General features: G+C 51.2%; 1 protein-coding gene and 1 non-coding gene across 5 annotated transcripts in view; one reads left to right on the top strand and one right to left on the bottom strand.

Moving 5' to 3' along the window:
- LOC141124026 (uncharacterized) overlaps window positions 1-22806 on the bottom strand; it is a 121662-nt gene that overhangs the window by 573 nt on the left and 98283 nt on the right. Inside the window, exons 2-4 of one of the 4 annotated variants that reach the window (XR_012240760.1) lie at window positions 12365-12872; window positions 10355-10509; window positions 7227-7326 (exon numbers count right to left, since the gene is read on the bottom strand). Coding sequence is in view for 1 of the 4 variants with exons in the window: in XM_073612103.1 (XP_073468204.1) it covers window positions 7227-7326; window positions 12365-12872 (608 nt within the window). In the remaining 3 variants the exon portion in view is untranslated. Of the gene's footprint in view, window positions 1-7226; window positions 7327-10354; window positions 10510-11995; window positions 12084-12279; window positions 12873-22806 lie in introns of those variants that run through there. The other 3 variants (XR_012240761.1, XM_073612103.1, XR_012240762.1) reach the window with 3 other exon arrangements.
- Window positions 5981-6052, top strand: TRNAE-UUC (transfer RNA glutamic acid (anticodon UUC)). The gene has a single exon. It is a non-coding gene; the product is annotated as a tRNA-Glu (tRNA).

Here is a 22806-nt window from a genome sequence, read left to right as displayed (position 1 = left end):
CGTTTACCACGTGATCGCTCCGTCAAATGACGGAGCGATCACTTGTAACAAACCGGCGTTATGTCATGACGCCGGTTCCTCTCTCCCCTCTGTGTACTGATCTGTACAGTGTAGGGGAGAGTTCGGATGGCAGCAGTGCCAATACTTTGCAATGCCCTGACAATACTCTGCCATACCCTGCCAATACTCTTCCAAACCCTGCCAATACTCTTCCAAACCCTGCCAATACTCTTCCATACCCTGCCAATACTCTGTCAATATACCCGCCAATACCCTGCAATACTCTGCCATACCCTGCTAATATATTACAGTGGGGGAGATTGTGGATATTACAGTGGGGCAGATTTTTTTTTGTTGATCCGAACCGTGACTCCTGATCCGAGGAACGATCCGAACCGTCAGTTTTTTGATCCGTTGCACCCCTAATGAATATCCATGAGGGTCAGCACTATACAGAGAAGCACACAACATGAACATAAAACTCACCATGTATATAGAATGTAATCAAGCTAATGCACACTAGTAAAGGGTCCAAAACTGATATAAGAAGAGGTACCCAGGCCACCTACAGTGTCCCATCTGATAACAAATAGAGATCATGCACCCATCACCAAGACCAACATACACATAAGAAGGGCTTGAAGTTCAAACCTACCAAGCGTATCCTCAAAACTCACTGTATCTGTCAGAACAAAGACATAGCGGCCACCAGGCCAGACGGGACTGGTGGCCCCAGCCACAGAGCCGGCCATGGAGCAGGAGGTGGCTGCTATGTCTTTGTTCTGACAGATACGGTGTTTTGAGGATACGCATGGTAGGTTTGATCTTCAGGCCCTTCTTATGTGTATGTTGGTCATGCTGATGGGTGTATGATCTCTATTTGTTATCAGATGGGACACTGTAGGTGTCCTGGGGGATGCTATTTATTAAATATGTCCGCATTCATCATCACGGGTGTTTAATAATAAGAAACAGAAGCACTGCAGATTACTCCACCGCACCCGAAAGTGAAGAATCAGACCCCTTTTTCATTTTAGTGGGTCGGCATAACTGCCAGGCAACCAAAATTTTTATATGAAGGCCATTAGTCACCCCTGTGTCCCTGTCATGTTGGGATTATTTATTGTCCCTTGCACTGGAATTTTGAACTTTTCTCTCCATAATTTTATGTTTTATATATATCTATATATATAGATATATATATATATCTATATATATATCTATATATATAGATATATATAGATATATATATATATATATAATGTAGGTGAAGGTGCTAAATCTGATTCTTTTTTATTGCAGATGTACGCGGTATTTACTGCAGACACAGCTCACAAGGCAGGACTACCCCAGTGAGCAAGACAGAATATGAAAGCTACATTGAGACTCCCCCAGCATGTGAAGTTCACAAGGAGTCCCCACCAGCATGTGACGTTCACACGGAGACTCCACCAGCATGTGACGTTCACACGGAGACTCCACCAGCATGTGACGTTCACACGGAGACTCCACCAGCATGTGACGTTCACACGGAGACTCCACCAGCATGTGACGTTCACGCGAAGACTCCACCAGCATGTGACGTTCACGCGGAGACTCCACCAGCATGTGACATTCACACGGAGACTCCACCAGCATGTGACATTCACACGGAGACTCCACCAGCATGTGACATTCACACGGAGCCTCCACCAGCATGTGAAGTTCACACGGACCCTCCACCAGCATGTGACGTTCACACAGAGACTCCACCAGCATGTGACGTTCACACGGAGACTCCACCAGCATGTGACGTTCACACGGAGACTCCACCAGCATGTGACGTTCACACGGACACTCCACCAGCATGTGGCGTTCACACGGAGACTCCACCAGCATGTGACGTTCACACGGAGACTCCACCAGCATGTGACATTCACACGGAGACTCCACCAGCATGTGACGTTCACAAGGATACTCCACCAGCATGTGACGTTCACAAGGATACTCCACCAGCATGTGACGTTCACAAGGATACTGCACCAGCATGTGACGTTCACACAGAGACTCCACCAGCATGTGACGTTCACACGGAGACTCCACCAGCATGTGACGTTCACACGGAGACTCCACCAGCATGTGACGTTCACACGGAGACTCCACCAGCATGTGACGTTCACACGGAGACTCCACCAGCATGTGACGTTCACAAGGATACTCCACCAGCATGTGACGTTCAAATTGAGACACCACCTGAATGTCACATTCATGTTGAGACTACAGCACAATGTGAGGTTCATGTTGAGAACCCACCAAAATACCAGGGCAGCCATTTGAATATCTCCTCCCATGAAGATGAGGGCAAGCTTAAAGAAAAGGATAGGCAGATCCTGGTGATAGGGGACTCTGTTATTAGAGGGACAGAGAGGGCAATCTGTCAGAATGACCGCGATCAACGAACAGTATATTGTTTCCCAGTGGCACGAGTTCGGGACATTGCAGATCGGATGGACGGATTGTTGGATGGGGCTGGGGAGGATCCAGTTGTCATGGTACATATTGGAACCAATGACAACATTAGAAGAAAATGGAGCACCCTACAAAATGATTTCAGGGACTTAGGGGCTATATTGAAGAAAAGGACCTCCAAGGCAGCATTTTCAGAAATACTGCCTGTACCTCGAGCCACACCAAGGAGGCAACAGGAGCTTAGGGAGCTTAGCAAGTGGCTGAAGAATTGGTGCAGGAAGGAGGGGTTTGGCTTCATGGAGACCTGGAATGACTTTTCAATTGGTCACTTGCTCTACAGCAGGGATGGACTGCACTTAAATGAGCAGGGTGCAGCTCTGTTGGGAAAGAAAATAACCAAAAGGGTGGAAAAAATGTTAAATCCACCACCAGCATGTGACCTTCACACGGAGACACCACCAGCATGTGACGTTCACACGAAGACACCATCAGCATGTGACGTTCACACGGAGACTTCACCAGCATGGGATGTTCACATGGAGATTCCACTAGCATGTGACGTTCACACGGAGACGCCACCAGCATGTGACGTTCACACGGAGACACCACCAGCTTGTGACGTTCACACAGAGCCTCCACCAGCATGTGTAGTTCACACGGAGACTCCACCAGCATGTGACGTTCACACAGATACTCCACCAGCATGTGACATTCACACGGATACTCCACCAGCATGTGACATTCACATTGAGACACCACCTGAATGTCACATTCATGTTGAGACTACAGCACAATGTGAGGTTCATGTTGAGAACCCACCAAAATACCAGGGCAGCCATTTGAATATCTCCTCCCATGAAGATGAGGGCAAGCCTAAAGAAAAGGATAGGCAGATCCTGGTGGTAGGGGACTCTGTTATTAGAGGGACAGAGAGGGCAATCTGTCAGAATGACCGCGATCAACGATCAGTATATTGTTTCCCAGTCGCACGAGTTCGGGACATTGCAGATCGGATGGATGGATTGTTGGATGGGGCTGGGGAGGATCCAGTTGTCATGGTACATATTGGAACCAATGACAACATTAGAAGAAAATGGAGTACCCTACAAAATGATTTCAGGGACTTAGGGGCTATATTGAAGAAAAGGACCTCCAAGGCAGCATTTTCAGAAATACTGCCTGTACCTCGAGCCACACCAAGAAGGCAACAGGAGCTTAGAGAGCTTAGCAAGTGGCTGAAGAACTGGTGCAGGAAGGAGGGGTTTGGCTTCATGGAGACCTGGAATGACTTTTCAATTGGTCACTTGCTCTACAGCAGGGATGGACTGCACTTAAATGAGCAGGGTGCAGCTCTGTTGGGAAAGAAAATAACCAAGAGGGTGGAAAAAATGTTAAATCCACCACCAGCATGTGACGTTCACACGGAGACGCCACCAGCATGTGACGTTCACACGAAGACTTCACCAGCATGTGACGTTCACACGGAGACGCCACCAGCACGTGACGTTCACATGGAGACACCACCAGCTTGTGACATTCACACGGAGCCTCCACCAGCATGTGACGTTCACACGGATACTCCACCAGCATGTGACATTCACACGGATACTCCACCAGCATGTGACATTCACATTGAGACACCACCTGAATGTCACATTCATGTTGAGACTACAGCACAATGTGAGGTTCATGTTGAGAACCCACCAAAATACCAGGGCAGCCATTTGAATATCTCCTCCCATGAAGATGAAGGCAAGCCTAAAGAAAAGGATAGGCAGATCCTGGTGGTAGGGGACTCTGTTATTAGAGGGACAGAGAGGGCAATCTGTCAGAATGACCGCGATCAACGAACAGTATATTGTTTCCCAGTCGCACGAGTTCGGGACATTGCAGATCGGATGGACGGATTGTTGGATGAGGCTGGGGAGGATCCAGTTGTCATGGTACATATTGGAACCAATGACAACATTAGAAGAAAATGGAGCACCCTACAAAATGATTTCAGGGACTTAGGGGCTATATTGAAGAAAAGGACCTCCAAGGCAGCATTTTCAGAAATACTGCCTGTACCTCGAGCCACACCAAGGAGGCAACAGGAGCTTAGGGAGCTTAGCAAGTGGCTGAAGAACTGGTGCAGGAAGGAGGGGTTTGGCTTCATGGAGACCTGGACTGACTTTTCAATGTGTCACTTGCTCTACAGCAGGGATGGACTGCACTTAAATGAGCAGGGTGCAGCTCTGTTGGGAAAGAAAATAACCAAAAGGGTGGAAAAAATGTTAAATCAACCACGTGTCATTCACATCGAGACTCCTCCAGCATGCAACGATTCTGTTGAGACTCAGGCAGAATGTAACTTTCCCACTAAGACACTGGCAGATTGTGGCGTTACCACTGAGACTCTGGCAGAATGTGACGTTCATCAGCAGCTTCTGAATCACAGACTCAACTAAAAGTCTAAGAAACCCTCCCAGGGACCAGGTACGGCTTTACCAACACAGGTCCCTACACTGGTGGTGGCTGCCACTCCAGTATCCAGAGGGCCTTCCCATCAGCCCTCTATTTCCCTTTTTGGAGCTTCTGAATCACCAACTATGAATGTAAATGGACAAACAAGATGATTGACTGTTCCTAGAAGAAGACTCAACAAAAATTCTAAGGATCCCTCCTGAGGGACCAGGTATGGCTGTACCAACACAGGTCCCTACACTGGTGGCTGCCACTTCAGTAACCAGAGGGTTTTCCCATCAGCCCTCCATTTTCGTTTTTGGAACTTCTGAATCACCAACTATCAATGCAGCTGGACAAACAAGACAATTGGCTGTTCCTAGAAGAAGACTCAACAAAAAGTCTGAGGAAGCCTCCCTGGGACCAGGTACGGCTGTACCAACACAGGTCCCTACACTGGTGCGAGCTGCCACTCCAGCAACCGGAGGGTCTTCCCATCAGCCCTCTATTTACCTTTCTGCAGCTTCTGCAGAAGCTTTAAGGTTCGACAATACGTCGCCAAAACATAATCACCTGAAGAACAAGGGGGAGTATGGAAGAGGGAGAGAGGGAGGAAAAGGGGGGGAGGAAAGGTTGGAGAAAGAAGGGAGTGAGGGTTGGGGGGAACCCCCACACCCCTTCCTTACCCCTAACCTCCCCCCCTCCTTTCCTCCCTCTCTCCCTCTTCCATACTCCCCCTCAGGCGTGTGTTGGACCGGCTAAGGGGAGGTTGGAGGCCGGTATTCTTTGGGTGTGTTTTGGAGTGTTATATACATAGATTGCAGTTTAGGATAAGTTTGGATTTCTTCTGGAGGCGCTTTGAGTGGACATAATTGATGAACTCCGTTCAGCGGGGGCGGGCCTTGGAGAAGAGAGGCCGCATACAGGCAGCACAGAGGCTTAGGGGTTAGCCTTGCAGCACTGGGGTCCATGGTTCAAATCCTGACCAGGACACTATCTGCATGGAGTTTGCATGTTCTCCCTGTGCTTGCGTGGGTTTCCTCCGGGTACTCCGGTTTCCTCCCACACTACAAAGACATGCTACCTTGCGTTGGTGGTGCAGTGGTGAGCATAGCTGCCTTTCAAGCAGCTGACCCGGGTTCGATTCCCGGCCAACGCCTTCTCCAATACTTGGAGTCCTCAGAGAGAAAAGCGCTATACAAGGGTGGAATGAAGAATGAAGTGAATGTGTGGAATGTTTGAGGAAGAAAATGTCCCCCCAGAATCTATAGAAGGTGAACCCAGCAACTGATAGAAGATGCTTAGGCTGCGATCACACCTAGGCCTTCCGGATCGCGGGCGGAATTACTGCGATTCCAGATTGTGATCCAGTTATTTTCAATGGCACCCCAATCATGGGACAATATTGTCACCTGACAAATCACACAAAAAAATTGCGGGACACCTATTTCCCATAGGCCGTCAGGCAACAATCGCGGCAAAATCACGCCTCAATTGGGATGATATTGAAAGTAAAGGGATCGCAAGCGTGTGCTGCATTTTTGCACCGATTCGGGAATCCGGAACACCTAGGTGTGACCAAATCCTCGCCGTGTCCATCATACGACAAGAACTTCCTGCACAGACGTCCCCCCAACATGAATAATACACCTATACCCCCCCAACATGAATATTACACCCATACTCCCCCATCAGGAATATTACACCGACAAGCCCCAACATGAATATTACACCCATACCCACCCAACATGAATATTACACCGACACCCTCCCAGCAGGAATATTACACACATACCCCCCCAGCAGGAATATTACACCCATACCCCCCCAACATGAATATTACACCCATACCCCCCAGCAGGAATATTACACCGACACCCCCCATCCTGACACTGACGTCCCCCCAGGAATATTACACCGACACCCCCCATCCTCACACTGACGTCCCCCCCAGGAATATTACACCGACACACCCCAGGAATATTACACCGACACCCCCCATCCTGACGTCCCCCCAGGAATATTACACCGACACACCCCATCCTGACACTGACATCCCCCCAGCAGGAATAAGAAAATAAGGATGATCCTCAGCTCCATCTAGTGGTCATAATGCAGTACATGTATGACAGGAAGCTACACAGACCAATAGGGTGGTTAGAGGGTTGGAAAGGGGAGGCCACGACGTGTCCATGCCCAGTAAGTGCCAAAATATTTCCTCTGCTCGGGGGTCCACACTTAAGGCAAGGTGATTTCCATTCTAGCAGCAGCTTTGATAGACAATAAAGTGTGTCGCTGTGGTGAAGCAGAGGCTGTTATCTGCTAGTACTTACCCTTGGAGGATCTTCGGCAGGCTTTGGCACACAGCGCTCTTTGTTGCTCCACTTCATCTTTCTCTTGATATTCACTTAACAAGGAGCTGAGGTATTCTTCCTGTGACAAGAAGAAGGGAAGACGTAAGAGTCCCTATCCTGGACAAGAAGAGCTCAGCAATCAAGGCTTCATAGCAGGACTCCAGGCAGACCTTAAAGTGGACCTCTCAGCAACTTTACAAGTCTGCATGAAGAAATAGAATATACCGTATTCTTCTATCCCTTCTACAAGTGCAAAAATGTCACTTTTCATCCTGCCGGAAATATACAGAGCTCAGAACTTTCTGCTCTTGTTGTCTCTGGACTATTTTCAGTCCCAGTTCTCTATGTGGACTACAAAACATCACCTCACTATGTTATAGACAGGGGGGAGTATTCTGTAGTCCAAACACACTTTCTGTCCTACGGTGACAACGTCTCCATAGATTCAGTACAGTGAGTGTTGTCACCCTAGGACAGGAAGTTACTGGCAGGATCAAAGACAAAAAGAAAAGAAAACGAATGCAGCCACCATATCTAAGGACTGGTCAGCTGAAGTACAGTACATTTTTGCATTTCGGATTCCCCCATAAATCAGTTGACCCCATCCGTGTACCCCCACAAATCACTTGCCCCATCAGAGTACATATATAGATCAGTTGCCCCATTACAGTGTCCCCATAGATTAATTGCCCCATCAAACTGCCCCCATAGATCAGTTGCCTCATCATCGTGCCCCCATAGATTAGTTTCCTCCATCACAGAGCTCAGTGTACTTGCAGGAGAACTCCCTATAGCCTGGCAGGCAGAAGGTGGGAGCTGGCAGGAGAAATGTGCTGCAGGGCACACAGCAGGCACGTGACGTCATTGGTTGCTAGGCATGCCAGCATCTCTAGCAACCAATGACTGCTGCTCAATGGACCAGGACTTGTGGGTGGTCCGCCATGTTAGTGAAGGCTCCATGAACCTATCAGCCTGTGCAGGAGGTGGAGCCAGGGACTTTATGTGGGAGGAGACTCATCTAATCTCTTGGTGTAGGAGAATTCAGACTGAGGAGTGGGTGGAGCAGAATAGTTAGGGGCGGGGCAAAGGAGTATGATGTAATGTTGTGGGGGAGGTGCTAGGAGAGGGAGGCTGTCACCTGTGCCCTGCCCCCGAGCATAATGCCTGGGTCATGCCCCCCCTTGTCTTGGCCCCCTGCTTCCAGTCATATGCTCTATTGATCTACTGACCACCCTCCCCCCCATAGATCTCCTGCTCTGTATGGACAATCACTCATGCCCAATACTTGCGGAAAAGGAAAAATTGGAACAGGGAACAAAGGAATATAAATGTAAATATGGCGGAACACGGCGTGCCGCGGTGACAACTTTTCACCATATCAGTCTCCGGTCACATCTGCGCGTTCCGGTAATGCGCACAGAAATGCACGTTTCCACGCAATCCCAGAACACCGTAAAAATATCTGCCTCAAGCTTGTAGTGCCATTTATTGTAAATGTCCCCCCAAAACGTGAGACCCCAATACAAGAAATGTGGCAAAATGCGCGGGAAATAAAACAAAGCAGAACGCGTCATGAGATACTTTGTCAGGCTTGTGGGGCATAGGGCAACGCACGGAAATCAATGGGGGGCGCTATGCTTGTTGGGGGTTTGTCATCCAGGTGTATGTCAGAGGAGTGACTGGGACAGACATTGGTGTCAGCGGACTCTCTATTAACCCCCAACATTGGTGTCAGCGGACGCACTATTAACTCCCGGCATTGGTGTCAGCGGACGCACTATTAACCCCGGCATTGGTGTCAACGGACGCACTATTAACCCCCAGCATTGGTGTCAGCGGACGCTCTATTAACCCCCAACATTGGTGTCAGCGGACGCACTATTAACCCCCAACATTGGTGTCAGCGGACGCACTATTAACCCCCAACATTGGTGTCAGCGGACGCTCTATTAACCCCCAACATTGGTGTCAGCGGATGCACTATTTACCCCGGAATTGGTGTCAGCGGACGCTCTATTAACCCCCAGCATTGGTGTCAGCGGACGCACTATTAACCCCCAGCATTGGTGTCAGCGGACGCACTATTAACCCCCAGCATTGGTGTCAGCGGACGCACTATTAACCCCCAACATTGGTGTCAGCGGATGCACTATTTACCCCGGAATTGGTGTCAGCGGACGCTCTATTAACCCCCAGCATTGGTGTCAGCGGACGCACTATTAACCCCCAGCATTGGTGTCAGCGGACGCACTATTAACCCCGCCATTGGTGTCAGCGGACGCACTATTAACCCCCAACATTGGTGTCAGCGGACGCACTATTAACCCCGGCATTGGTGTCAGTGGACGCACTATTAACCCCCAGCATTGGTGTCAGCGGATGCACTATTAACCCCCAACATTGGGGTCAGCGGACGCACTATTAACCCCGGCATTGGTGTCAGCGGACGCTCTATTAACCCCGGCATTGGTGTCAGCGGACGCACTATTAACCCCCAGCATTGGTGTCAGCGGACGCACTATTAACCCCCAGCATTGGTGTCAGCGGACGCACTATTAACCCCGCCATTGATGTCAGCGGACGCACTATTAACCCCCAACATTGGTGTCAGCGGACGCACTATTAACCCCGGCATTGGTGTCAGTGGACGCACTATTAACCCCCAGCATTGGTGTCAGCGGATGCACTATTAACCCCCAACATTGGGGTCAGCGGACGCACTATTAACCCCGGCATTGGTGTCAGCGGACGCTCTATTAACCCCGGCATTGGTGTCAGCGGACGCTCTATTAACCCCGGCATTGGTGTCAGCGGATGCTCTATTAACCCCCAGCATTGGTGTCAGCGGATGCTCTATTAACCCCCAGCATTGGTGTCAGCGGACACACTATTAACCCCCAGCATTGGTGTCAGCGGACGCTCTATTAACCCCCAGCATTGGTGTCAGCGGACGCACTATTAACCCCCAGCATTGGTGTCAGCGGACGCACTATTAACCCCCAGCATTGGTGTCAGCGGACGCACTATTAATCCCGGCATTGGTGTCAGCGGACGCACTATTAACCCCGAGATTCAGCGATGTCCCCTGGTATCCCCCCCATCCATACCTGTCAGGCTCCATGATGAATCTGACAGCCTCAGGTGACACTGACCAAAAAAGTACACAATGGATTCCATCTGCTTCTGGTGATCACAAATCTGCAGAATCAGAGAGCTGAACCTCCAGGAGAGGAAGTCCTTCACCTTCTGGGGGGCGGAGACACTGCATGAAAGGGGCGGAAATACAAAACCACATCAGGAAGGAAATCGATATTATTCCCTATATATCATTATTATTCATAATAAATATACATTTTATATGGATGTGAAACCATTTCCAGGTGTGTCAATGTCCCAGAGACACACCCCCGAGACACACCCCCAGAGACACCCCCCCAGAGACACACCTCCGAGACACACCTCCGAGACACCCCCCCAGAGACACCCCCCCAGAGACACCCCACCCAGAGACACACCCCCCAGAGACACACCCCAAGACACACTCCCAGAGACACACCCCCAAGACACCCCCCCCAGAGACACCCCCCCAAGACACCCCCCCAGAGACACACCCCCCCCGAGACACACACCTCCGAGACACCCCCCCCAGAGACACACCCCCGAGACACACCCCCAGAGACACCCCCCCCAGAGACACACCTCCGAGACACACCTCCGAGACACCCCCCCAGAGACACCCCCCCAGAGACACCCCACCCAGAGACACACCCCCCAGAGACACACCCCAAGACACACTCCCAGAGACACCCCCCAAGACACCCCCCCCAGAGACACCCCCCCCAGAGACACCCCCCCAGAGACACACCCCCCCGAGACACCCCCCCCAGAGACACCCCCCCGAGACACACACCTCCGAGACACAACTCAGGGATACACCCCAGTGACACACCCCCAGAGACACACCCCCAAAAATACACCCCAGAGACACACTCCCTCCTTACACTGGTGGCCATGGCAGTTCCCTTTTTACACTGGTGGTCATGGTAGTACCTCCGTACACTGGTGGTCATGGTAGTACCTCCGTACACTGGTGGTCATGGTAGTACCTCCGTACACTGGTGGTCATGGTAGTATCTCCGTACACTGGTGGTCATGGTAGTACCTCCTTACACTGGTGGCCATGGCAGTTCCCTTTTTACACTGGTGGTCATGGTAGTATCTCCGTACACTGGTGGTCATGGTAGTACCTCCGTACACTGGTGGTCATGGTAGTACCTCCGTACACTGGTGGTCATGGTAGTACCTCCGTACACTGGTGGTCATGGTAGTACCTCCGTACACTGGTGGTCATGGTAGTACCTCCGTACACTGGTGGTCATGGTAGTACCTCCGTACACTGGTGGTCATGGTAGTACCTCCGTACACTGGTGGTCATGGTAGTACCTCCGTACACTGGTGGTCATGGTAGTATCTCCGTACACTGGTGGTCATGGTAGTACCTCCGTACACTGGTGGTCATGGTAGTATCTCCGTACACTGGGGGTCATGGTAGTACCTCCGTACACTGGTGGTCATGGTAGTACCTCCGTACACTGGTGGTCATGGTAGTATCTCCGTACACTGGTGGTCATGGTAGTATCTCCGTACACTGGTGGTCATGGTAGTATCTCCGTACACTGGGGGTCATGGTAGTACCTCCGTACACTGGTGGTCATGGTAGTACCTCCGTACACTGGTGGTCATGGTAGTATCTCCGTACACTGGTGGTCATGGTAGTACCTCCGTACACTGGTGGCCATGGCAGTTCCCTTTTTACACTGGTGGTCATGGTAGTACCTCCGTACACTGGTGGTCATGGTAGTACCTCCGTACACTGGTGGTCATGGTAGTACCTCCGTACACTGGTGGTCATGGTAGTACCTCCGTACACTGGTGGTCATGGTAGTATCTCCGTACACTGGTGGTCATGGTAGTACCTCCGTACACTGGTGGTCATGGTAGTACCTCCGTACACTGGTGGTCATGGTAGTACCTCCGTACACTGGTGGTGAGTGGATTCTTTATTCTGATTCCATAGAACAGTATTAGTCCCACAGGAACTCTGGAACATCATATACCTTTTCTGAACACAGTGGACTTTTGATTCTTGGTGGCACAGAACGCCCTTCCAGAGATGAGATATTCTGGAGATTTCCGCTGCACTCCTGACAAGCCGCCATGTTCCTTTTAGGGAAGAGAGGTTTCCGGCTCACCACTCTCCCGTTTTTGCACAGAGTCTTTCTAATGGTTGAGTCCTGAACATTCACCTGAGCCGAGGCCAGAGAGGCCTGAAGTTCCCGGGACCAGGCAGAAGGCTTCTTCTTGACTTCACTGATGATGATCCTTCTGGCCTGGGGGGAGATTTTCGCAGGACGACCACTCCTAGGTAGATTCACCACCGTTCCAAACTTCTTCCACTTGGTGAGAATGGCTCTGACCGTAGTCCCATTGAGGTCCAGGGCCTTGGAGATGGTGGTGTAACCCTGTCCAGACTGATAGACTTCAACCACCTTTCTCCGAAGGTCTGCCGAAATCTCACTGGAGCGCCACTCCCCACCTCCGACAACTCCGACAACTCCGCATCTCCTGGCAAAGATTCAAACAGATAAAGATTAGAGGCTCAGTCATAGACTGCACTGGGGACATTAGAGTGTCAGCTCCTGGGCTCAGTCATAGACTATAGTGGGGACATTAGAGTGTCAGCTCCTGGGCTCAGTCATAGACTATAGTGGGGACATTAGAATGTCAGCTCCTGGGCTCAGTCATAGACTATAGTGGGGACATTAGAGTGTCAGCTCCTGGGCTCAGTCATAGACTATAGTGGGGACATTAGAGTGTCAGCTCCTGGGCTCAGTCATAGACTATAGTGGGGACATTAGAATGTCAGCTCCTGGGCTCAGTCATAGACTATAGTGGGGACATTAGAGTGTCAGCTCCTGGGCTCAGTCATAGACTATAGTGGGGACATTAGAGTGTCAGCTCCCAGGCTCAGTCATAGACTATAGTGGGGACATTAGAATGTCAGCTCCTGGGCTCAGTCATAGACTATAGTGGGGACATTAGAGTGTCAGCTCCTGGGCTCAGCCATAGACTATAGTGGGGACATTAGAATGTCAGCTCCTGGGCTCAGTCATAGACTATAGTGGGGACATTAGAGTGTCAGCTCCTGGGCTCAGCCATAGACTATAGTGGGGACATTAGAGTGTCAGCTCCTGGGCTCAGTCATAGACTATAGTGGGGACATCAGAGTGTCAGCTCCTGGGCTCAGCCATAGACTGTACTGGGGACATTAGAGTGTCACCTCCTGGGCTTAGCCATAGACTACAGTGGGGACATTAGAGTGTCAGCTCCTGGGCTCAGCCATAGACTGTACTGGGGACATTAGAGTGTCAGCTACTGGGCCCAGTCATAGACTATAGTGGGGACATTGGAGTGTCAGCTCCTGGGCTCAGCCATAGACTATAGAGGGGACATTGGAGTGTCAGCTCCCGGGCTCAGCCATAGACTATAGTGGGGACATTAGAGTGTCAGCTCCTGGGCTCAGTCATAGACTATAGTGGGGAAATTGGAGTGTCAGCTCCTGGGCTCAGCCATAGACTATAGTGGGGACATTGGAGTGTCAGCTCCTGGGCTCAGTCATAGACTATAGTGGGGAAATTGGAGTGTCAGCTCCTGGGCTCAGCCATACACTATAGTGGGGACATTGGAGTGTCAGCTCCTGGGCTCAGTCATACACTATAGTGGGGACATTAGAGTGTCAGCTCCTGGGCTCAGCCATAGACTATAGTGGTGACATTAGAGTGTCAGCTCCTGGGCCCAGTCATAGACTAGAGTGTCAGCTCCTGGGCCCAGTCATAGACTATAGTGGGGACATTAGAGTGTCAGCTCCTGGGCTCAGTCATAGACTATAGTGGGGACATTAGAGTGTCAGCTCCTGGGCTCAGTCATAGACTATAGTGGGGACATTAGAATGTCAGCTCCTGGGCTCAGTCATAGACTATAGTGGGGACATTAGAGTGTCAGCTCCTGGGCTCAGTCATAGACTATAGTGGGGACATTAGAGTGTCAGCTCCTGGGCTCAGTCATAGACTATAGTGGGGACATTAGAATGTCAGCTCCTGGGCTCAGTCATAGACTATAGTGGGGACATTAGAGTGTCAGCTCCTGGGCTCAGTCATAGACTATAGTGGGGACATTAGAGTGTCAGCTCCCAGGCTCAGTCATAGACTATAGTGGGGACATTAGAATGTCAGCTCCTGGGCTCAGTCATAGACTATAGTGGGGACATTAGAGTGTCAGCTCCTGGGCTCAGCCATAGACTATAGTGGGGACATTAGAATGTCAGCTCCTGGGCTCAGTCATAGACTATAGTGGGGACATTAGAGTGTCAGCTCCTGGGCTCAGCCATAGACTATAGTGGGGACATTAGAGTGTCAGCTCCTGGGCTCAGTCATAGACTATAGTGGGGACATCAGAGTGTCAGCTCCTGGGCTCAGCCATAGACTGTACTGGGGACATTAGAGTGTCACCTCCTGGGCTTAGCCATAGACTACAGTGGGGACATTAGAGTGTCAGCTCCTGGGCTCAGCCATAGACTGTACTGGGGACATTAGAGTGTCAGCTACTGGGCCCAGTCATAGACTATAGTGGGGACATTGGAGTGTCAGCTCCTGGGCTCAGCCATAGACTATAGAGGGGACATTGGAGTGTCAGCTCCCGGGCTCAGCCATAGACTATAGTGGGGACATTAGAGTGTCAGCTCCTGGGCTCAGTCATAGACTATAGTGGGGAAATTGGAGTGTCAGCTCCTGGGCTCAGCCATAGACTATAGTGGGGACATTGGAGTGTCAGCTCCTGGGCTCAGTCATAGACTATAGTGGGGAAATTGGAGTGTCAGCTCCTGGGCTCAGCCATACACTATAGTGGGGACATTGGAGTGTCAGCTCCTGGGCTCAGTCATACACTATAGTGGGGACATTAGAGTGTCAGCTCCTGGGCTCAGCCATAGACTATAGTGGTGACATTAGAGTGTCAGCTCCTGGGCCCAGTCATAGACTAGAGTGTCAGCTCCTGGGCCCAGTCATAGACTATAGTGGGGACATTAGAGTGTCAGCTCCTGGGCTCAGTCATATACTATAGTGGGGACATTGAAGTGTCAGCTCCTGGGCCCAGTCATAGACTACAGTGGGAACATTAGAGTGTCAGCTCCTGGGCTCAGTCATAGACTACAGTGGGAACATTAGAGTGTCAGCTCCTGGGCTCAGCCAAAGACTATAGTGGGGACATTGGAGTGTCAGCTCCTGGGCTCAGTCATAGACTATAGTGGGTACATTAGAGTGTCAGCTCCTGGGCCCAGTCATAGACTATAGTGGGGCCATTGGAGTGTCAGCTCCTGGGCTCAGTCATAGACTATAGTGGGGACATTGGAGTGTCAGCTTCTGGGCTCAGTCATAGACTATAATGGGGACATTGGAGTGTCAGCTTCTGGGCTCAGTCATAGACTATAATGGGGACATTAGAGTGTCAGCTCCTGGGCTCAGCCATAGACTATAGAGGGGACATTGGAGTGTCAGCTCCCGGGCTCAGTCATAGAATATAGTGGGGACATTAGAGTGTCAGCTCCTGAGCCCAATCATAGACTATAGTGGGGCCATTGGAGTGTCAGCTCCTGGGCTCAGTCATAGACTATAGAGGGGACATTGGAGTGTCAGCTCCTGGGCTCAGTCATAGACTATAATGGGGACATTGGAGTGTCAGCTCCTGGGCTCAGTCATAGACTATAGAGGGGACATTAGAGTGTCAGCTCCTGGGCTCAGCCATACACTATAGTGGGGACATTAGAGTGTCAGCTCCTGAGCTCAGCCATAGACTATAGTGGGGACATTGGAGTGTCAGCTCCTGGGCTCAGTCATGGACTGTACTGGGGACATTGGAGTGTCAGCTCCTGGGCTCAGTCATAGACTATAGTGAAGACATTAGAGTGTCAGCTCCTGGGCTCAGTCATAGACTATAGTGGGGAAATTGGAGTGTCAGCTCCTGGGCTCAGCCATAGACTATAGTGGGGACATTAGAGTGTCAGCTCCTGGGCTCAGTCATAGACTATAGTGGGGAAATTGGAGTGTCAGCTCCTGGGCTCAGCCATAGACTATAGTGGGGAAATTGGAGTGTCAGCTCCTGGGCTCAGTCATAGACTATAGTGGGGAAATTGGAGTGTCAGCTCCTGGGCTCAGCCATAGACTATAGTGGGGATATTGGAGTGTCAGCTCCTGGGCTCAGCCATACACTATAGTGGGGACATTGGAGTGTCAGCTCCTGGGCTCAGTCATACACTATAGTGGGGACATTAGAGTGTCAGCTCCTGGGCTCAGCCATAGACTATAGTGGTGACATTAGAGTGTCAGCTCCTGGGCCCAGTCATAGACTAGAGTGTCAGCTCCTGGGCTCAGCCATAGACTATAGAGGGGACATTGGAGTGTCAGCTCCTGGGCTCAGCCATAGACTATAGAGGGGACATTGGAGTGTCAGCTCCCGGGCTCAGTCATAGACTATAGTGGGGACATTAGAGTGTCAGCTCCTGGGCTCAGTCATAGACTATAGTGGGGACATTGGAGTGTCAGCTCCTGAGCCCAGTCATAGACTATAGTGGGGCCATTGGAGTGTCAGCTCCTGGGCTCAGTCATAGACTATAGCGGGGCCATTGGAGTGTCAGCTCCTGAGCCCAGTCATAGACTATAGTGGGGCCATTGGAGTGTCAGCTCCTGGGCTCAGCCATAGACTATAGAGGGGACATTAGAGTGTCAGCTTCTGGGCTCAGTCATAGACTATAATGGGGACATTGGAGTGTCAGCTCCTGAGCCCAGTCATAGACTATAGCGGGGCCATTGGAGTGTCAGCTCCTGAGCCCAGTCATAGACTATAGTGGGGCCATTGGAGTGTCAGCTCCTGGGCTCAGTCATAGACTATAGTGGGGACATTGGAGTGTCAGCTCCTGGGCTCAGCCATAGACTATAGAGGGGACATTAGAGTGTCAGCTCCTGGGCTCAGCCATAGACTATAGAGGGGACATTAGAGTGTCAGCTCCTGGGCTCAGCCATACACTATAGTGGGGACATTGGAGTGTCAGCTCCTGGGCTCAGTCATAGACTATAGTGGGGACATTAGAGTGTCAGCTCCTGGGCTCAGTCATGGACTGTACTGGGGACATTGGAGTGTCAGCTCTGGGGCTCAGTCATAGACTATACTGGGGACATTAGAGTGTCAGCTCCTGGGCTTAGCCATAGACTACAGTGGGGACATTAGAGTGTCAGCTCCTGGGCTCAGCCATAGACTGTACTGGGGACATTAGAGTGTCAGCTCCTGGGCTCAGCCGTAGACTATAGTGGGGAAATTGGAGTGTCAGCTCCTGGGCTCAGCCATAGACTATAGTGGGGACATTAGAGTGTCAGCTCCTGGGCTCAGCCATAGACTGTACTGGGGACATTAGAGTGTCAGCTCCTGGGCTCAGCCATAGACTATAGTGGGGACATTGGAGTGTCAGCTCCTGGGCTCAGCCATAGACTATAGTGGGGACATTGGAGTGTCAGCTCCTGGGCTCAGTCATACACTATAGTGGGGACATTAGAGTGTCAGCTCCTGGGCCCAGTCATAGACTATAGTGGGGACATTGGAGTGTCAGCTCCTGAGCTCAGCCATAGACTATAGTGGGGACATTAGAGTGTCAGCTCCTGAGCTCAGCCATAGACTATAGTGGGGACATTGGAGTGTCAGCTCCTGAGCTCAGTCATAGACTATAGTGGGGACATTAGAGTGTCAGCTCCTGGGCTCAGTCATAGACTATAGTGGGGACATTAGAGTGTCAGCTCCTGAGCTCAGTCATAGACTATAGTGGGGACATTAGAGTGTCAGCTCCTGGGCTCAGTCATGGACTATACTGGGGACATTAGAGTGTGAGCTCCTGGGCTCAGTCATAGACTATAGTGGGGACATTGGAGTGTCAGCTCCTGGGCTCAGTCATAGACTATAGTGGGGACATTAGAGTGTCAGCTCCTGGGCTCAGTCATGGACTATACTGGGGACATTAGAGTGTCAGCTCCTGGGCTCAGTCATAGACTGTACTGGGGACATTGGAGTGTCAGCTCCTGGGCTCAGTCATAGACTATAGTGGGGAAATTGGAGTGTCAGCTCCAGGGCTCAGCCATAGACTATAGTGGGGACATTAGAGTGTCAGCTCCTGGGCTCAGCCATAGACTATAGTGGGGAAATTGGAGTGTCAGCTCCTGGGCTCAGCCATAGACTATAGTGGGGAAATTGGAGTGTCAGCTCCTGGGCTCAGCCATAGACTATAGTGGGGAAATTTGAGTGTCAGCTCCTGGGCTCAGCCATAGACTATAGTGGGGACATTAGAGTGTCAGCTCCTGGGCTCAGTCATAGACTATAGTGGGGACATTGGTGTGTCAGCTCCTGGGCTCAGTCATAGACTATAGTGGGGAAATTGGAGTGTCAGCTCCTGGGCTCAGCCATAGACTATAGTGGGGCCATTGGAGTTTCAGCTCCTGGGCTCAGCCATACACTATAGTGGGGACATTGGAGTGTCAGCTCCTGGGCTCAGTCATAGACTATAGTGGGGAAATTGGAGTGTCAGCTCCTGGGCTCAGCCATAGACTATAGTGGGGACATTAGAGTGTCAGCTCCTGGGCTCAGTCATAGACTATAGTGGGGACATTGGTGTGTCAGCTCCTGGGCTCAGTCATAGACTATAGTGGGGAAATTGGAGTGTCAGCTCCTGGGCTCAGCCATACACTATAGTGGGGACATTGGAGTGTCAGCTCCTGGGCTCAGCCATACACTATAGTGGGGACATTGGAGTGTCAGCTCCTGGGCTCAGCCATAGACTATAGTGGGGACATTAGAGTGTCAGCTCCTGGGCCCAGTCAGAGACTAGAGTGTCAGCTCCTGGGCCCAGTCATAGACTATAGTGGGGACATTGGAGTGTCAGCTCCTGAGCCCAGTCATAGACTATAGTGGGGCCATTGGAGTGTCAGCTCCTGGGCTCAGTCATAGACTATAGTGGGGACATTGGTGTGTCAGCTCCTGGGCTCAGTCATAGACTATAGTGGGGAAATTGGAGTGTCAGCTCCTGGGCTCAGCCATACACTATAGTGGGGACATTGGAGTGTCAGCTCCTGGGCTCAGCCATACACTATAGTGGGGACATTGGAGTGTCAGCTCCTGGGCTCAGCCATAGACTATAGTGGGGACATTAGAGTGTCAGCTCCTGGGCCCAGTCAGAGACTAGAGTGTCAGCTCCTGGGCCCAGTCATAGACTATAGTGGGGACATTGGAGTGTCAGCTCCTGAGCCCAGTCATAGACTATAGTGGGGCCATTGGAGTGTCAGCTCCTGGGCTCAGTCATAGACTATAGTGGGGACATTGGAGTGTCAGCTCCTGGGCTCAGCCATAGACTATAGAGGGGACATTAGAGTGTCAGCTTCTGGGCTCAGTCATAGACTATAATGGGGACATTGGAGTGTCAGCTCCTGGGCTCAGCCATAGACTATAGAGGGGACATTAGAGTGTCAGCTCCTGGGCTCAGTCATAGACTATAGTGGGGACATTAGAGTGTCAGCTCCTGAGCTCAGCCATAGACTATAGTGGGGACATTAGAGTGTCAGCTCCTGAGCTCAGCCATAGACTATAGTGGGGACATTGGAGTGTCAGCTCCTGGGCTCAGTCATGGACTGTACTGGGGACATTGGAGTGTCAGCTCTGGGGCTCAGTCATAGACTATACTGGGGACATTAGAGTGTCAGCTCCTGGGCTCAGTCATGGACTGTACTGGGGACATTAGAGTGTCAGCTCCTGGGCTCAGCCGTAGACTATAGTGGGGACATTAGAGTGTCAGCTCCTGGGCTCAGTCATGGACTGTACTGGGGACATTGGAGTGTCAGCTCTGGGGCTCAGTCATAGACTATACTGGGGACATTAGAGTGTCAGCTCCTGGGCTCAGTCATGGACTGTACTGGGGACATTAGAGTGTCAGCTCCTGGGCTCAGCCGTAGACTATAGTGGGGATATTAGAGTGTCAGCTGCTGGGTCCAGTCATTGACTGTACTGGGGACATTGGAGTGTCAGCTCTGGGGCTCAGTCATAGACTATACTGGGGACATTAGAGTGTCAGCTCCTGGGCTCAGTCATGGACTGTACTGGGAACATTAGAGTGTCAGCTCCTGGGCTTAGCCATAGACTGTACTGGGGACATTAGAGTGTCAGCTCCTGGGCTCAGCCGTAGACTATAGTGGGGATATTAGAGTGTCAGCTCCTGGGCTCAGCCATAGACTATAGTGGGGACATTAGAGTGTCAGCTCCTGGGCTCAGCCATAGACTATAGTGGGGACATTAGAGTGTCAGCTCCTGGGCTCAGCCATAGACAATAGTGGGGACATTAGAGTGTCAGCTCCTGGGCTCAGCCATAGACTGTACTGGGGACATTAGAGTGTCAGCTCCTGGGCTCAGCCATAGACTATAGTGGGGACATTGGAGTGTCAGCTCCTGGGCTCAGTCATAGACTATAGTGGGGACATTGGAGTGTCAGCTCCTGGGCTCAGTCATAGACTATAGTGGGGAAATTGGAGTGTCAGCTCCTGGGCTCAGCCATAGACTATAGTGGGGACATTGGAGTGTCAGCTCCTGGGCCCAGTCATAGACTATAATGGGGACATTAGAGTGTCAGCTCCTGGGCCCAGTCATAGACTATAATGGGGACATTGGAGTGTCAGCTCCTGGGCTCAGCCATAGACTATAGAGGGGACATTGGAGTGTCAGCTCCTGGGCTCAGTCATAGACTATAGTGTCAGCTCCTGGGCCCAGTCATAGACTATAGTGGGGACATTGGAGTGTCAGCTCCTGGGCCCAGTCATAGACTAGAGTGTCAGCTCCTGGGCCCAGTCATAGACTATAGTGGGGACATCAGAGTGTCAGCTCCTGGGCTCAGTCATAGACTATAGTGGGGACATTAGAATGTCAGCTCCTGGGCTCAGTCATAGACTGTACTGGGGACATTAGAGTGTCAGCTCCTGGGCTCAGTCATAGACTATAGTGGGGACATTAGAATGTCAGCTCCTGGGCTCAGTCATAGACTATAGTGGGGACATCAGAGTGTCAGCTCCTGGGCTCAGTCATAGACTATAGTGGGGACATTGGAGTGTCAGCTCCTGGGCTCAGTCATAGACTATAGTGGGGACATTGGAGTGTCAGTTCCTGGGCTTAGCCATAGACTATAGTGGGGACATTGGAGTGTCAGCTCCTGGGCTCAGTCATAGACTATAGTGGGGACATTGGAGTGTCAGTTCCTGGGCCCAGTCATAGACTATAGTGGGGACATTAGAGTGTCAGCTCCCGGGCTCAGCCATAGACTATAGAGGGGACATTGGAGTGTCAGCTCCTGGGCCCAGTCATACACTATAGTGGGGACATTAGAATGTCAGTTCCTGGGCTCAGTCATAGACTGTACTGGGGACATTAGAGTGTCAGCTCCTGGGCCCAGTCATAGACTATAGTGGGGACATTAGAGTGTCAGCTCCCGGGCTCAGCCATAGACTATAGAGGGGACATTGGAGTGTCAGCTCCTGGGCCCAGTCATAGACTATAGTGGGGACATTAGAGTGTCAGCTCCCGGGCTCAGCCATAGACTATAGAGGGGACATTGGAGTGTCAGCTCCTGGGCTCAGTCATAGACTATAGTGGGGACATTGGAGTGTCAGCTCCTGGGCTCAGTCATATACTATAGTGGGGACATTGGAGTGTCAGCTCCTGGGCCCAGTCATAGACTATAGTGGGGCCATTGGAGTGTCAGCTCCTGGGCTCAGTCATAGACTATAGAGGGGACATTGGAGTGTCAGCTCCTGGGCTCAGTCATAGACTATAGTGGGGCCATTGGAGTGTCAGCTCCTGGGCCCAGTCATAGACTATAGTGGGGACATTGGAGTGTCAGCTCCTGGGCTCAGCCATAGACTATAGAGGGGACATTGGAGTGTCAGCTCCTGGGCCCAGTCATAGACTACAGTGGGGACATTAGAGTGTCAGCTCCTGGGCCCAGTCATAGACTATAGTGGGGACATTAGAGTGTCAGCTCCTGGGCCCAGTCATAGACTATAGTGGGGACATTAGAGTGTCAGCTCCTGGGCCCAGTCATAGACTATAGCGGGGACATTAGAGTGTCAGCTCCTGGGCCCAGTCATAGACTATAGTGGGGACATTAGAGTGTCAGCTCCTGGGCTCAGCCATACACTATAGTGGGGACATTAGAGTGTCAGCTCCTGGGCCCAGTCATAGACTATAGTGGGGACATTAGAGTGTCAGCTCCTGGGCTCAGCCATACACTATAGCGGGGACATTAGAGTGTCAGCTCCTGGGCTCAGCCATGGACTATAGAGGGGACATTAGAGTGTCAGCTCCTGGGCTCAGCCATACACTATAGTGGGGACATTAGAGTGTCAGCTCCTGAGCTCAGCCATAGACTATA

This window comes from Aquarana catesbeiana, unplaced genomic scaffold, assembly GCF_042186555.1.
Source record: "Aquarana catesbeiana isolate 2022-GZ unplaced genomic scaffold, ASM4218655v1 unanchor95, whole genome shotgun sequence".
NCBI classification, from domain to species: domain Eukaryota; kingdom Metazoa; phylum Chordata; class Amphibia; order Anura; family Ranidae; genus Aquarana; species Aquarana catesbeiana.
This window is presented reverse-complemented; position numbering and strand designations above follow the sequence as displayed.